This window comes from Solanum tuberosum, unplaced genomic scaffold (genome assembly GCF_000226075.1).
Source record: "Solanum tuberosum cultivar DM 1-3 516 R44 unplaced genomic scaffold, SolTub_3.0 scf00018, whole genome shotgun sequence".
NCBI lineage: Eukaryota > Viridiplantae > Streptophyta > Magnoliopsida > Solanales > Solanaceae > Solanum > Solanum tuberosum.
The window spans coordinates 1,387,321-1,403,521 of NW_006238944.1; the positions used below are offsets into that span (position 1 = coordinate 1,387,321).

At 34.4% G+C, this 16,201-nt stretch overlaps 1 protein-coding gene across 1 annotated transcript; it reads left to right on the plus strand.

Annotated features, from left to right (window-relative positions):
- Nucleotides 1-328: 328 nt before the first annotated feature.
- On the plus strand, nt 329-12,207 carry LOC102578367 (uncharacterized). The gene is made up of 2 exons (XM_006340409.2): nt 329-762; nt 11,307-12,207. The coding sequence occupies exons 1-2, from the start codon at nt 373-375 to the stop codon at nt 11,820-11,822; spliced, it is 906 nt and encodes a 301-aa protein (XP_006340471.1). The 5' UTR covers nt 329-372; the 3' UTR covers nt 11,823-12,207.
- The last annotated feature ends 3,994 nt before the right edge of the window (nt 12,208-16,201 follow it).

The following is a 16,201-nucleotide window of genomic DNA, read 5'->3' on the forward strand; positions in this document are numbered from 1 at the left end:
TTATTATTTCCCATTTAAATTTTTGAAAGGTTCAAATTTAAAATAAATAAATTGTGATCTATTTTACTCAATGACTTGAACAAAAGTTTTCAACAAAAATAGATATCATCTTTCTTAAATTTTATAAAATTAAATGCATAAATTCAGTAATTGTAATTTAATTATAATAAATACCTAGTGACAAATATATCTTAGATTTTTCAAATTTGAGTATTTGACAGCATAGTAAAATGAAAATATCACCAAGTTAATATTTCATCAAAGTTTAAAGTTAAAAAATTAATATTATCTAAACATACAAAAATTAAATCTTGTTTGATTCTCTATTTTTTATTTTATACTCGTATCTTTAAACTACCATGACACACTTCAATGGGAAGTGAAGTTCTTCAATTCCTCACTTCCCCTGCTCTTTTCAATCCCTTATCCTCTTCTTTACGCTACAGATTCCCACTGAACAATTCTACTTCAAATCCCACACGCTGTGTCTCTACCAGCTCCGGCGGTCGGGGAGGTGCCGGCGGCCGATGGCACAGCAATAGCAAGCGCCCAAAGGACTACCAGGGCTTTAGCTGGGATGATGAAATTAGGGCAAATGATAAGGGAGAAGAGTTTGGTTTTGGAGGCTCCACGAAGCAGCGGATTTGGTGGTCCGGTGATCCATCTACTTGGGGAGATGAGTATGATGTTGAAGATGAAGAAGCTGGAATTGATGGTTTTGGGAGTATGGAGGGTTCCATTGGTTTTTCCTGGGTGATGAAGGTAATTTTTTTTATCATTATTAAAGGGAAATTTTTTGGTGGTTAAGCGTTTATATTTGTAGAAATTTGATAAGTTAAAGCAATTTCACCACTACAAACAACTACTCAACCTTTCAGGATTGAAAAAACTTAATATGTGTCTGAGGAATTGTGTGATAGTTTGAATTTTGTGGAGTCTCTGTTTATATGAACTCTAAAGGCGACTGTTTGGATGTTTACTGTAATTGATATGGGAATTACTTGAGTTTGGTAAATTTATGTATCAACTGCTGGAACCAAGGAACTGATATGCTACACACTCTGTTTGATGCTACATAACTCCTTTATGATCAGTAATCACTTTTAGGGTTTCCACCAAATACTTTAACTCTTTAATTTCTCAAATGTGTCATTGTTTTTTCTTATTAGATAAATACATCAACATGTTAAAGACTTTTGAGTTGATTCTTGTGAGATTATTAGTTAGTGTAGATATGAATTGATATTTCTGGCAATAGAATCCTAATAAAAGATTACAGAGAAATTTATTAAATTAGATTATTGGTGATCTTTAAAGAATCTGCCATTGTTATTTGATATGGATTATAACATGCTAATCTTTAACATAAACCTTCTTGTAATGTAAACCTTCTTGTAATATTGAGTGCAACTAAGTTAATGCCATTTCACATTGAAGTTAAAAAGACATAATCATGAGTATGAATAAAGCTTTTATGTAGAGAAGTGGTGAATCAATTTTGACATCTTTATATTGAGAGCAAACTCCCATTCTGATCCAAGTTCGTAATTAACTCAAAATCGTGAGAAAAACTTGTTGCATAATTCTTTTTTCTGTTTTTCCAACTATTGTTGCATAATTCTTGATTAAGAAAAATATGGTGCAGAATTGGTATCTTCCAGTATCTGTGAAGTATAATAATATACTGTGTTTCACTACGTTTGTATAGCTCCACTCCACCTGCTGACATTCTTTTCAAATTTCTATGTTACTGGGTTCTAAATGGCTGTATCTATACTCACTAAAGCGAGTGCAATTACACTTTGTCCTTAACCCCCACCGATCTTGAACCTTATTTATGGTTTCCTCCTGTGATAACACTGGCTTAAAAGTTATAGAAGTCAATAGAGCATAAGATTAAGTATTTAAGAAGACGAGGGTATAATTTGAAGGTTTCACCGTGAGATCTATGTTGCGACTTGCAACTGTGTTGTGGTTTCTGTAGTGGAAAAGATGTCACAAATTTTAGGCTTTTTCTGGAGTTTCATTTGGGTAAAGCTGACGATAAGGATTTGCTTTTTGCTGCCAGTGACATTCCCATGATGCTAACATGTAAACAATGATTTATTATTGCATGTGAAACAGAGTTTATCCAAGCTTTTATAGGAAAAGAAACTTTGAATGCAAGTGATCATGAGGTTCCACCTACAAATGATAGATGCAACAACCACAATACTTTATTTATAGACTGGAAAAAATTTCTCCACCCTTCTCTTCTTCTCTTATTAACATTATAATTGTAGGTTAAGCTAGTGATTTGTGGTACAACTACAGTTTTTAAGTCAACCATTGGTCTCTGTTAGGTTTATGCTATTGGACATAGTCTGACTGCTTGGGAACACAAGGTTCAGGAGGCTGAACTCTGATGCAGAATTGTTGAATATGACTGGTATTTTTCTGAATGGGAAGGGAGGTGCATAGGTTCAAATTATAGAAATTTTGATGAAGGAAGATGAGTGATCTGGTTTGATTTAGGGTGAGTCCGGGCAGTTAACTGCAGTAGATGAGAAATAAGATAGGAAGAGGATCTCTTATTTTTATACTTTTTGGGAATTGCGAGTGACCAAGACTAAGGGCTTGCCGTTGGCTGCATAAAACAAAATAATCCCATTTTATGATATTGTGCATAACTAACTTAACGTTTGCCTTGCATTGTAAAAATTCCTCATTTCTAATATAGGTAACTAGTAAAATATTTGGTTTCCTGTGTAAAATTCTGTATAGCTAATTCAATGTTTGTTTAAATTGTTTTCATGTATTAAACTCTGCATGCCGACATAACTTATGTGAGAATTTATTTATTATTTTATGCGGAATAGAATGTGCAAAAATTGTATAGTACTAAACCTTGATTAGAAAATGTATAGACAAAACTCCCACAGAAGTAGGCTAACTCTGCATAAAAATCTTTGTATTATTTTTCACCAGTAGCAGTACCTACAATGTTATTCACCGTATAGCTGTCTCGATTTATAATCTTTTGAGTAACTGGTTATGAACTATACTACTCCTAAGTGTATTAACTTTCTCTGTTGAGAAATTATTTTGTTGAATTCACATAAACTAAGTTTCCTTAGTGCTTGAATATACAAGGATTGCAATGTTGATAGGGGATAGGTGTCTATGGACATAAAAAACTTAGTTAAACCACTTGGTGTTGCTTCTGTTGGGATATGAACCTTGGTTCCTAAGGTTGTCACTTTACTTCGTTGATTGCTAGACCAGTAGACCGTCCTCTTGAGGTGCTCTCTGAATTATTCTGAAAGAAGAAATGAGCCCATCTCTATACCAAGTTGAATATTGCCTTGGTATATCTATTATTCCAAACCAAATAACATGGCTCTTACTTCTGCTAGATGACTACTACCTTTATCCAGAGGAATAACAAAGTCCCTGATCATTTTCTCCTATATCCCTGAGAACTCCGATCCTGCACAACTGAGAGGTAAAATTTCACTGGATCTGCTTAGGCCTTAGGGTGCTTTTAATCGCGGCAGAAGCTTGCTATTTGCTACCAGTTGGAAGTCATTTGATATCGAGGAAGATGGTCCCAACTGGTATGGGTGGATTGAAAGTAGAAGAGGATTCATGACAAGCATACACATTAGTCATAATATACTTTTGTGGATTGGTCATATTATGTGCCATATGAATACTCCATATATGAGAACAGTCAGGGTAGATACATCAGAATAGTTGTGGTACAAGGAAGAAGGAAGAGACAAATTATTGTTCCTGAGTTCAAGGAGAACAAAGGATGGGCTGATATTGCAGGGAAGATCCAAAGGTTTGCAGAGAAACGAAATAATAAACCATTTGGAAAGTCGACAACAAACCCGCAAGGGTTGGTTGAGCAGGTGATCTCCCAAATGGGGGTCTCAGGTTTGAAGCCCCTGCATGTAGTGTTATCAAAGGCGCGCTTTAAGCGCGCTTAAGCCCTGAAGTGAGGCTCAAAGCGTGTTGAGTGCTTCGCCTTGCTTTTTGTGCACTTCAGTGTCGTCATCAAGGTTCTAAGGCAAAATTTTTCTTGTCAATGAGCCTCTTATGAAGAAGTGAAACTAAATAATTGATATTTCACTTTATCATAAAAAAAATTCAACTTCTTTGTTCATATATTTGTCATTCATGTTTATAATTATTAGTCTTGGACTAAACATACATATTTGTATTCTTTTCTCCCTTTGCATCTTTTTTCATTAAAGTCTACGCTTTATTTGCGCTTTGCGCTTAAAGCCCCCACGGACCTTAGAGCTTTTTTGCGCTTTTCGCCTTTGATAACAGTGCCTGGATGTTTTCTTGGTCGAGTTCGTCGCACAGTGCTTGCACTTCGTCGCACAGTGCTTGCCTAGTGCAGTTTACCTCTCCTGTATGATTTGCAGGTTATTACACTAAAGGACCGGGGTATATCCCGTGTGCACCCGAAGGGTAGCAGCTGTGGTTTTCCTTGTTAACAAAAAAAGTTGATAACAAATCATATGTGGGGCTACCATAATCCAGAATTGATCTAACTCGAAGACTGAATACTAGCTGTGATAAGGGGGTGTTGTGGATATTAGGTCATTAGTACAACAACAGAGTTGTATGAGCAAATGCCTAATATCTAAATAAGATAGGAACATAGAGCTAAGTCTAAAATGTTTTATTCCTTTGTCCTAATTTATGTGATGGTACTTGGCTTGGTCTGAAGTTTAAGAAATAAAATAAGACTTTTGAAACTCGTGGTCTAAAATAAGCCATAGATATTTGTGTGGCTATAAATGATCTCATTAAAGGTAAAATGGGCATTTTAAAGTTAAATAATTACGAAATATAGAAATGTGTTATTCGTTTTAGAACTGACTAAAAAGGAAAGAGTGTCACATAAAAATTGGGGTAGAGCGTATGATTTAATATATGGGCTACGAAGAACTGGAACTTGGTGGCAGAACCTGGAGTGATGGAGATGGTTGGTAAAAGATTTCTCATTGAATTTCCATCAAATTATGAAGCAACTCGGGCTCTAGTGAGTGTTTTGAGATGAAGGGGTTTTACAACCAATCTTTTTGTTTGGACATTGCCTAATGCTTGAAGAATAATATTGTTGACCACATATGGATTCGATAGAACAACTTCCTGGCACATATTTTGTGGGGAGACACTATCAGAGCTATTGGAAAGCACTGTAGGGGGTTTGTGAGTCTAGATGATGAGACATGTACAAGAGCCCATTTAAAATGGGCGATAATTCAAGTTCGATCCTCATCGGCCAAAACACAGTAGTACATTTTTCTTCAAGACGGGGAGTGCAGAATTAAAATTCAGGTGGATTTAGAGAAGGCTGTACAACTATTATGGAAAATCTTTTTCTCGAAGCGATGGTAATGGCCAGAGGTCCTGTGGAAGAATTGATATTGAAAAGGGAGGTGCATCAGTAATTCCACGCACCAGTGAAGTCATTGAGGGTTTCCCAGCGCAGCACATCACCTACCACAACTTTAATTCAAAATTTCAATTGGTGCAAAATCAGTCATGTGGTCCACATGCAAATACAAATGGAAATGAAAAAGCAAAAGCCGAATAATGGTTTGAGTCGAATTGCCTCGAAGTAAAAGGTGATTTAACCATGTTTTATTTTGTCCATTGACACCTTTCTCTTGGAATTATCAGCAGTTCAACATAAAGCTCGAAATCGTGATATAATTTCTCCAGAATCGTTGGTGATTGCAGAGAAGCAAAGGATAAAATTACAGAAAACAAGAATTTTCTGTGAGGTTGGTAATGCCTCTCCAATGACCCATTCGGCAGATATTAATGGGCTCAATCAGACCCCTTTCTCCTGGAATTATCAGCAGCCCAACATAAAACTCGAAATCGTGATAAAATTTCTCCAGAATCTTTGGTGATTGCCGAGCAGCTATCATCCGAAGTCGACCAAGTTTCTTCTCTTAGGTAGGAAACATATGCAAAGGTTCGATCTAGGGGCTATGATGGGGAAGAAGAACTTGAAAGTGGCAGAAGATTAGAAGCTACTTTTGCAGAGGAAGGTTCTCTGTCTTCTTCTGACGAAATTCTGGCATTACCATGAAAGGAGACGGCGTCTGACATTTAACAGTGCATACAATTTTCTTGTCCTTCTATTAAATTTGGTTGCGTTTCTATTAAATTTTCTTCTGTAAGCTCGACATTGAAGAAGTCGGGGTGCTTAATGAAGAGCAGTTAACAGAGAGGGCTGGTACCATGATGGAATTACATGAGATGATAAAGTTTGAACAAGTTTTATGTAGACAAAGATCTAGATTTTTGTGGATAAGAGTGGGGGACAAAAAATACAGTTATACACAAACAAAAGGTTTAATGTGATTGAAAAGGTGAAAATCAACGGAGTATCATGATTGAAAAGCCGAAAGTTAGCGGAGTAGAGGTGGATAAACATGGAGTAATTAATGAGGAGATACTTAGTTACAAGAACTTGGGCAGGGAAAATGAAAATTGGAGGCCCTCTTTCCAAGCCAATTGTTCCAGATTATCAGCAGAAGACAGTGAATGGCTTCATAGACCATTTCCAGAAGAGAAGTGGAGTATATCATTAAAAGTTGTTAAGTGAGAAGGCTCCTGACCCTAAACATTGTTGGTCCGTGGTGAAAAGTGATGGTATGGCTGCTGTACATTTCTTCTATCACTCTGGGAAATTTGAAAGAAGCTTTTATGCCTCTTTTATGTCTCTAATCCCTAAGAAGGCAAGTGCAGAGGAATTGAAGGACTTCAGGCCAATTAGCTTATTGGAAAGCTACTATAAAATCATTTCCAAGTTGTTGATAGAAAGATAAGAAGGTTATGAAATGCTTGGTACTTGGTAGTAGATACACAAAAGGCCTTCATATAAAGAAGGCACCCAGTGCTCATTGCAATTGAATGCTTAGTTAGCAGGAGACATGGTGAAGTGGTATTCTATCATCTATGTAAGTTGGACATAGAAAAGGCATTTGATATGTGAATTGGTTTTACCTACTTAATCTGTTAAAATATATGGCATTTGGCGAAAAATGGATTGGCTGTATTAAATGGTGCATTTCCACTGTTATGTAATCTGTGATTATTAATGGAACTCTAGAAGACTGTAGGGATTAAGACAGGGGGATCCTCTATCCTCCTCTTATTCATTCCTTCTATGGAAGGAATCAGTCTAATGCTACACAGAGTGATGACTTTGAATTGGATTAAATGGTTCAAAACTGGGACAACAAGACTTGATAGAGTGAAGGTTTCCTACGTACTATATGCCAGTGATATTCTTATTTCTTGTGGAGCTAAGGAGAAGTTTAGATATTTAAGAGCCATCTTGCTGTTGTTTGAATCAGTCTCAGTTTGAAGATCAACTTGTGAAAGAGCTCGTTATTTACTGTTAATGACAAGGATGACTTGCACATACTAGTGAGAATTTGGGGTGTCTAATAGGTGAGCTTCCAACCTTTTTTTGGGCATGTCGTTAGGAGCAACAATATAAAGCAAAGATTGAAGAAATATTTGAAAAGAAACTTGCAACTTGGAAGAGACAATACCTATATCTGGGGGGGTAGGGTCCTTGATTCCTTGCCAACTTACCTTATGTTGCTCTTTCCTATGCCTTCCAGTGTGAAGAATAAGTTGGACATGATCAGAAGGAATTTTGTGGAATGATAACAAAGAAAAAAGATCCTTCAATTTGGTAAGGTGGTAAATGGTGATACAAGACAACTACATGGGGGGATTTAATCAGGTAAAAGATAAAGTCATCAGGTAAATAAGATCCATCATAGTGCAAGATGACTTCCTAAATTAAGAGAATGTATCGGAGTTTCTCTTTGATATTTATGGACAAGATGACTTCTTTGTTTCTTGAGAAGTGTTAGACGAATTTGTTAAAAAGCATTAGTCTATTCAGTAAAAAGCCTAAACACTTAATTTATGGTTCTTTCACTTCCTTGCCACTGGCATGCAGATGATGAACGTAAAACAAAATATTCAGGATCAGTTCCTGCTTGGTACAAAAGTTTCTCCAGTTATATATGTGTGAGAATCTGAGCATTCGGACTCAAAATCTAAGGCAATAGCTCGAGTAGTTCAAGACCTTTATAAACTGATTTAGAAGCTCTTAAACAACTCATGTGGAACAACCATATGACTTAACACCCTTCTATACGTGCATCCAGATTTTATGGTTCACACGTGAACTTTTATGTGGTGAAAGAATTCAGCATCCAACCTAGTGCCGGCAAAATGAGCCCATATTTTGGTAACCCGCCCATATTTTAATGGGTTGGGTGAGTGACTTTTTACATGGGTAAAATATGGGTTGATACCCATATTCAACCCATACAAATATGGGTAAAATATGGATTAGCCAAATGGGTTAAGCTTCTAACTATTATTCATTCAAAATTCGTGATATCACTAAAAATATTGTAACTTCTCTTCCTTTTATGTTCTTCTATAGAACTAAATATTTTTCTCTATAATTGAAAAGGTGAAGTCTTTGGCCCTCCAAAAATATATATTTTAAATCTACATTTCTTTTGTTAATTATAATTATATTTTTTTTATTTGTTTAATTTTTATATTGGATAATAAATAATAGTGTAAAATAAATGAATCATGTATTATATTAGTATTGACATTGGGCATCTCCAACTCAAACACCAAATTTGGTGTCAACACTATTTTTGGTGTAATCAACTCCAACCCATTGCACCAAATTTTACACCAAAAAGGAGTATTTTTCTCTCTCTTCAAAATATGGGTAAACTATGGGTAAAATATGGGAAAATATGGATTAGCCAAATGGGTTAAGCTTCTAACTATTATTCATTCAAAATTCGTGATATCACTAAAAATATTGTAACTTCTCTTCCTTTTATGTTCTTCTATAGAACTAAATATTTTTCTCTATAATTGAAAAGGTGAAGTCTTTGGCCCTCCAAAAATATATATTTTAAATCTACATTTCTTTTGTTAATTATAATTATATTTTTTTATTTGTTTAATTATATATTGGATAATAAATACTATTGACATTGCTTAAAGTGCATTAAGCATGTTTTAGTCCTAAAATGCAAATATTCATTTACTTTGAAATTAAAAATATTTTCCCCTTGTTATTACATAAATTTATTTTATCTTGAAAAGTTATAGGATTTTTTTTTTGACTTTTATGATACAATAAAACTAAATGAAGCATTTTCAAAAAAATTCATCTAAAAAAAGACTAAAATATTTTCTCCATGTTGAATTCGGAAGTAGAGTACTATTTACTCATGAAAATATGGGTAAATATGGGTAAACTAGTATTTTACCCAACCCATTTGTTACCCAATCCATTTTTACCCATATCAAATATGGGCGGGTTGAATTATTACCCATTTTATGTTGACCCATTTTCAACCCACCCATTTGCCACCACTAATCCAACCCAAGACCTTAAGGCAACTGGTGGAGTAATTCAAGACCGTTGAACTGCTGTGGAAGCCCTTAGATAATAACCCATGTGGAACAACTATATAACTCAACATAGGACTCTACATGGGTCCAATTTGTTTCATGGTTTTTTCATCAGTGTTTGTTTCTCCTTTCTGCAATTTTATGTCTAAGTTGAGTTGCTTGCTATTGGGTCTTAAATCTTCCAGACTAAGCCAATTCCATCTAGGTAAGAGGTGTAGTTGCTCCTCGTGCTTCCTAATTGTCGTTGAACTCTTTTTTTCTTTTGGAAAATGCATAAATTGCACCTCAAACTTGCTTGGAGAACTCGGCTACACACTTAAACTTTAAGGGCGTTTCTTTACCCCCCCTATCCCCCTCCCCCCACATTCTAATCTAAAATGAAATTAATACCCCCTTAACAGGTGGAATTAAACACAAAATGTCATCAACTTTCGGGAAGCGCATGAAAAGGAAAAAATAACATCTAAAAATGCTCAAAAGGTGCATTTGTCATCTTCTTATTGGATGATATACAATTAGTTATACTTAATTATATATTCTTAGTATTTTTCATTTTAGATTTCCTTTTTCTTTCTTTTATCTTTTTTCTTTATTATTCTTTTCTCCCTTTTCTCTTTCTTGCTTCCCAGAATTTCCTGACGCGGACCATCTCCCTCATTATCTTTTCCCTCATCTACGTCATTCTCTTTTTCTCTGTAGATAAATTTGATTAATGGGTTTAATATTATACATTATAAATGGGAGTTCAAATTTGTTTCTTAGACAAATTAGCTGTGGGTTTGGTTGGCCAGAAAAGTTGTTCGCTGGCACCATTTTTTCCGATAAAGTGGACCATGTTTATGTTTCCTTTCTAAGACACTGATTAAATCACCTTCCTCAAATCTTACCCCTTATGAATCAGAATCCAAGATCCAAAAGTAGAGATTGAAACCGTACAACCTTCACCGGAAAATTGAATTCCTATGACCTTGATTTCCTCTATACAATGGTCTATCTTGTTGAGAAGCCCTTTGAATTGTGGGCAGTCTGTGTGTGTTATGGATTTGATAACTGAAAAAAACTACGCCATGAAAATGCAACTTATAGCCATGGATGTGGAGAAAAAGAGTAGGGAAAGAAGGAAGAAGGAAGAAGGAAGAAGGAAGAAGGGAAAAACTAAAGTAAAAATAAAATAAAATGAACAATAATAAAAATAATTTTAAAAATGGTGTTATACACGTGGCTCACGTTTCACACGTGTATATCACTCTTGTACATTAATCTGGGTTTGTTTCAAGAAAGGGGTATTAGCTTCACTTCAAGTTAGAGTATGGGTAAAGAAACACCCGTAAAGTTAAAGCGTGTTAACCTAGTTCTCCAAACAAGATTGAGGTGCAACTTATGTATTTTCCCTTTTTCTTTTGATAAAGCTAGTTTTCATTGAACTCATTTGCAGCCCTGCCACCTGTACCTTATATATTTTCTGCTCTATCTAGATAAGCGTCACTTAAAGAAACTGACTCTTTTATGTCATATCTACTGGAAAAGATGATGACACTGAGATCACATAACTTAGCATTTTCTATCTACATGCGAGATATTAGACTGGATTAAAGTAGAAATATTTCTGGGGATCACCTGGTAACCACAAAATTTCAGCCTTTTCTGTTCATTAGGTTTCAAAGATCATCTAAATATGTGAAATATATTGATTGTTTTAATCTGTTGGCTTGTACTTTTGTGACCGGTGGAAAATTTGGTTTATTAAGGCTTGCTTATAAAACCTCCATTTTTGCAGACTATTGTATGTATAATTGTCTTATGGTCTGGTGCAGGTGCTCAGAGCCTTTGGTTGGATGCTTCCAGCTATTATTATGTCAGTGGTACTTGGAACAGGTACAAATACTATTATCATGGCATTAGCACTTCCTTTGGCACAGTCTGCTCTTTCATTAGTGATGGATGCCATCTGGGGATGGTCCGATGAAGGTCCACGATCCAATTACAAGAAAACGAAAAGACGCTATGCTAGAGCAGCGAGCAACCCTGGAACAAGAATGGGAAAAGGAGAAAATACTCGAAATGGCAAGGCTAGAGATTATCAGTCCTCAAATGGTGCACCAGATAGAAAAAAGTCAGGAAGCACTCAAAATTTTGGTGGTTGGGATGAACTAGACAATCATAGGATGGAAGGACAGCAGGAAAAGCCCCTTAATCGAAGACCAGCTGAACCAAAACAATTGACTGATGGTAAATTGAGCAAGAGAATCGGAAGGAGAGAAACTCCATTTGTATTGAGACTGCTAATTGCTGTTTTCCCATTCTTGGGATCCTGGACCAAGCTACTGTAAATTTGTAATGGACTCCGGGAGTTGAAGCCCTTTGTAGAGCCAAACCCCCTGCTGTTTGGCAGCAAGCAATCATTTATTTGGTCCTTGTTTTTCTCAAAGCTTGACTTGGAACCCAAATCATATAGCTGTACAGATTAAACATAGTTTAGATGAGCTTGTGTTCATTCTTACTCATCTCGAGCTCACTGTTGTCCCAAACTAATGCCAGACAAAAAGGTATCGCGATAGACCTTGATTGCTTTGTTTTACTTTCGTTTCAGAAGGATTTGTCTTTCATTTATTCTAGCACTCGGGAAATGATATGTATGAAGATATCCATATAGTGTTCAGCAGTACATGAACTGAATTTTTATTTTGGATTGAAGTTAACTGGTGACAAAGGTAATTTAGTGCTTAATTATGATGATCAGTCATTGGTTTTGTTATAAAAAATGTTCTGGTTAGAGATATGATAATTAAAGAGAAATTTACACAGAGTCATTCATAGACTTTGTCAAACAAATAACTCTCATATTGTCATTGTCACATTTTCGTTTTACTGAAAATGGTCATTTTTATCTTTCAATATTATCGATTATTAAAGTAAAAATTATAGGAATCACATAGTGTAAGATCTAAATTACAACCTATCCCAACTCTTTAATATTTTACAAAAATTTCATAAATAAAAGTCATTTGGATACATAAGTTTCGTCCAGATACATTAGGTGTGATACATCACGAAAATTGACTGTTGCGCTTAATAAGGAAAATTAATGTAAAGTTGATTTTAATTCTCACGATTCATGCATAATTGATTGTCAATCTGTAACAGATTCACAATTTCAAAATTCAAATTCCCATCATCTCCATCAAGCCGTCATTGTTGCCCCAAATTGTGAAAAATTCAAATTACTCAACAAAATTGGCTAATACAATATGAATATATTGATTTTGTTGAGACATTCAGGAATTTGGGTAGCGAGGGGAGTTATGAAGGTTATAAAAGTGATGAAATTGTTGTTGGACAATTGATTTCATTTATGAATCTCAAAGCCATTATTTCAGCCAAGTTGGAGATTGATGTGATTAGGAAATACTTGAAAATCATATACATCATAGAAGGTAGCTCATCTCCATTGAAAAATTAAGAACGACATGGGTGTAAAACTGTATTTGGAGGTGAAACAAATGAGCCTAAATTTGCAACGTATCCCCTATGTATTGATACAATAGAGAAGAATGGTGGAGAGACATAACTTTGATGCTACATCCGGAGAAATTATGTGTGTCGAAGGTGCAGAAAAGAATACTGAAGCTTTTGCTGTGGTTGAATAAAAAAATTGTTATTCATATTATATTCCAGAACTAGAAGTTACAAATTACATAAGTGATTCAAAGAATACAGAGGTGAAGACAAGACAATTATATAAGGATAATGCAATGATCATAGCTATAGTGAAGAAATATATAATGGAGCACAATTTAAATTTCAAAGTAAAGAGATCTGATAGAAAAAAGGTATGAGAGTATTTGATTTCTGTTTCTAATCTTTTATGATATATTATTATTATTAGCAGATGTATCATGGTGATAATTGTTTTTGTTTTTGATGATTATCTGATATTGATATGATATTCATGATATATTAGTTGTAAATTGTTAATAGTGTATAATTAATTTTGTATCTGGTATCTCTAAGATTTTTTGGCAGTATGACATGAGTTATTATGAGCGAATATGTATCTATCTGTTAAGCATGAAAAAGTAGTAAATAAATGTAATGAATTTTATGTGATACATACAAAAAATGAGTAAGAAGTAACATATATCAGATACATTTTGTATCTCTAATGTGAGAGTATCACTGATTTCTATAACGTGTATCAGGCTATTGCTGTGAATATGACACATACAACAATCTAATAATTAAGATGTATCAAATAGTTGTGGTGATAATTGACATGGATGTTACATTAATATATATCATTCTTTGAGATATTGTGAATCACTGTAGCATTATATATTTCAAATGAATCTGGTGTATGCATTAGTATGATCAAAACAACTGTATTGCTATGTGTTAGTGTGCTTTTCGAATGACTGTGACTGAAGTATGAAGGCTTTGTCTAGGAAAAAATCGGATGTATTCAACGTGAGATATTTCAATATTGAACATACTTGTCCATTGCGGGATTTGATACTAACCAAAGTCTAAGAAACAGTCGGATTTGTTAGTGGTGTGACTGCTCCTAAAGGTAAGAGAATTCATATGCCGAAAGATGTAATTAAGGATGTTAGAGAATTCTATGGGATTGAGATACCTTACTAGCAAGTATGACGTGCTAAGGAACATACAGTAGAAATGCTAAGGGGCAAACCATCAGATAGATATTATAGGCAGATGCCTTGATACATATACATGCTAAATATTATATATCCAAATTCATATATAAGGATGCACAAATTGGAGAAATATGAATTAATGTATCTGTTCATAGCCTTGAGACCATTGATGAGGGGGTTTGAGTTCTGTAGATCGATAGTTGTTGTCGACGGTGCACATTTTAATGGAGCTTATAAAGGGACATTTGTATCAGCAAGCACACTGGATGAGACGGGTATGCGTTTTTGTAATAGGGAACTTGTTTTTTTTTTTTTTTTGTCTAATAACTGATACATAGTGTAACTGTTATACTAAAAAAATTCATGTGTATTGGTTTGTGATTAGGTTGCATATTGCCATTGACATATGGGGTTGTAGACACAGAAAATGATTGTTCATAGACATGGTTCTTTGAACAATTCAAAAATGTGTTTGGCGAGAGTGAAAAAAGGTGTGCTGTGTTAGATAGAAATTAAAGCATTATGAAGAGTGTAACCATTGTGTTTCCAAATGTACCTCATTATGCATGCATATGACATCTTTGGAAGAATGTTTGTACAAACTTCAACAAACTTCAAGAGGAGAAGAACCACCTTAAGTGATATACTATACTGTATGGCCAAGGCTTATCGAGGATTTGGATAAATCAATGACTAAGATGGAAAAAGTTGATCATAGAGTTAAGGAGTACCTTGAGGATGCTAGGTATTATAAGTGGTCGAGAGCTCATTTAACAATAAACAGAGGTAGAACGATGACTTCAAACATCGTGGAATATATCAATGCCTACCTTGTTGAGGCACGTCTGTTGTCTATATTAGAATTCTTGGAAGAGGCTAGAATTCTATTTGGTTCTTGGAACTGTAAAAACCGAGATATAGCCTCATAAACAAAGGATACACTGGGGAGAAGATTTTAGGAGGTATTGATTGTAAACACATCTAAATGTTAAAAAATAAGGGTATGTATAAAGATACATAACTATATATTTTATGTATATGATGTGGTGTATCATTTGGCTATTTCATCAACATTACTTGAAAAAAAATACAAAATAGTGGCATTTTATGCAATGTATCAGTAACTTTTTAATGTTTACAGGTTGTTTCAACGTTTAAATTTATTTTCTCAGTTTATGAAGCTGAAAGAAATATATTGTTTTCCTTGAGCGGAAAGTATGTACTTGTGGAAGATTTCAACTAGACGAGATACCTTCCACAGATACAATTGTTGTTTTAAAGAGCAAGAATGTTATATGCATCCCTATTGCTTTGATTACTACCTGATGCATTAGCAAAAACCTATGAGGTTTCAATGGTTCCAATGCTAGATAAGGAGGATTGGTCGGTTCCAGACAATGTTTTAGATACAAAAGGATGTCTGGAAGATCAATGAAGCGAAGAAAAAAAAACGCAGATGCAAAGATAACAACAAACACAAATTATTGTGGGCACTGTGGACAAGAAGGTCACAACAAAAGAACTTGTACTTTCTTCCCCAAAGAGAAGTGAAACATATTTTTTATAAGACATTTATGTTCATGTTGAATAATTTTTCACTTATAGATTTTTCACTTTTATATTTACATCAAATATATTGTAGTTTTCACATGGGTTATTTTGATATAATATATATGGGTGTTGCTGCTCAATATAAGAATTTGTTAAGATTTATGTGCCAATGTTGTATCTGTTAGACAATTAGTGATACCAACATTGTTATAAATAAAAATAAATTCTGAATGTATCAACTAAAAATAAGAGATATTCAGTATCTACTGCATAACTGCTTAATTAAATGATACATAATTTACACTATCAACTGTCTCAAAAGTTTAACTATTACATAGGTATGAAACATGTATCATATACATTATATCCATTGTATCATAAATATTATATGCAGTGTATCAAGCATATAGGTATAAACCATGTATCATAAACATTATTACATCACTAAATCAACTAGTTACAATATGATTTAAGTAAATAAGTTATGTGTCTGTAGGTATAAA

Excerpts from the sequence above, each read along its gene's own strand:
- LOC102578367 (XM_006340409.2), top strand. The coding sequence starts at position 373 with ATGGGAAGTGAAGTTCTTCAATTCCTCACTTCCCCTGCTCTTTTCAAT. Across the intron at positions 763-11,306 it reads GTTTTTCCTGGGTGATGAAG|GTGCTCAGAGCCTTTGGTTG; the intron begins GTAATTTTTTTT and ends GGTCTGGTGCAG.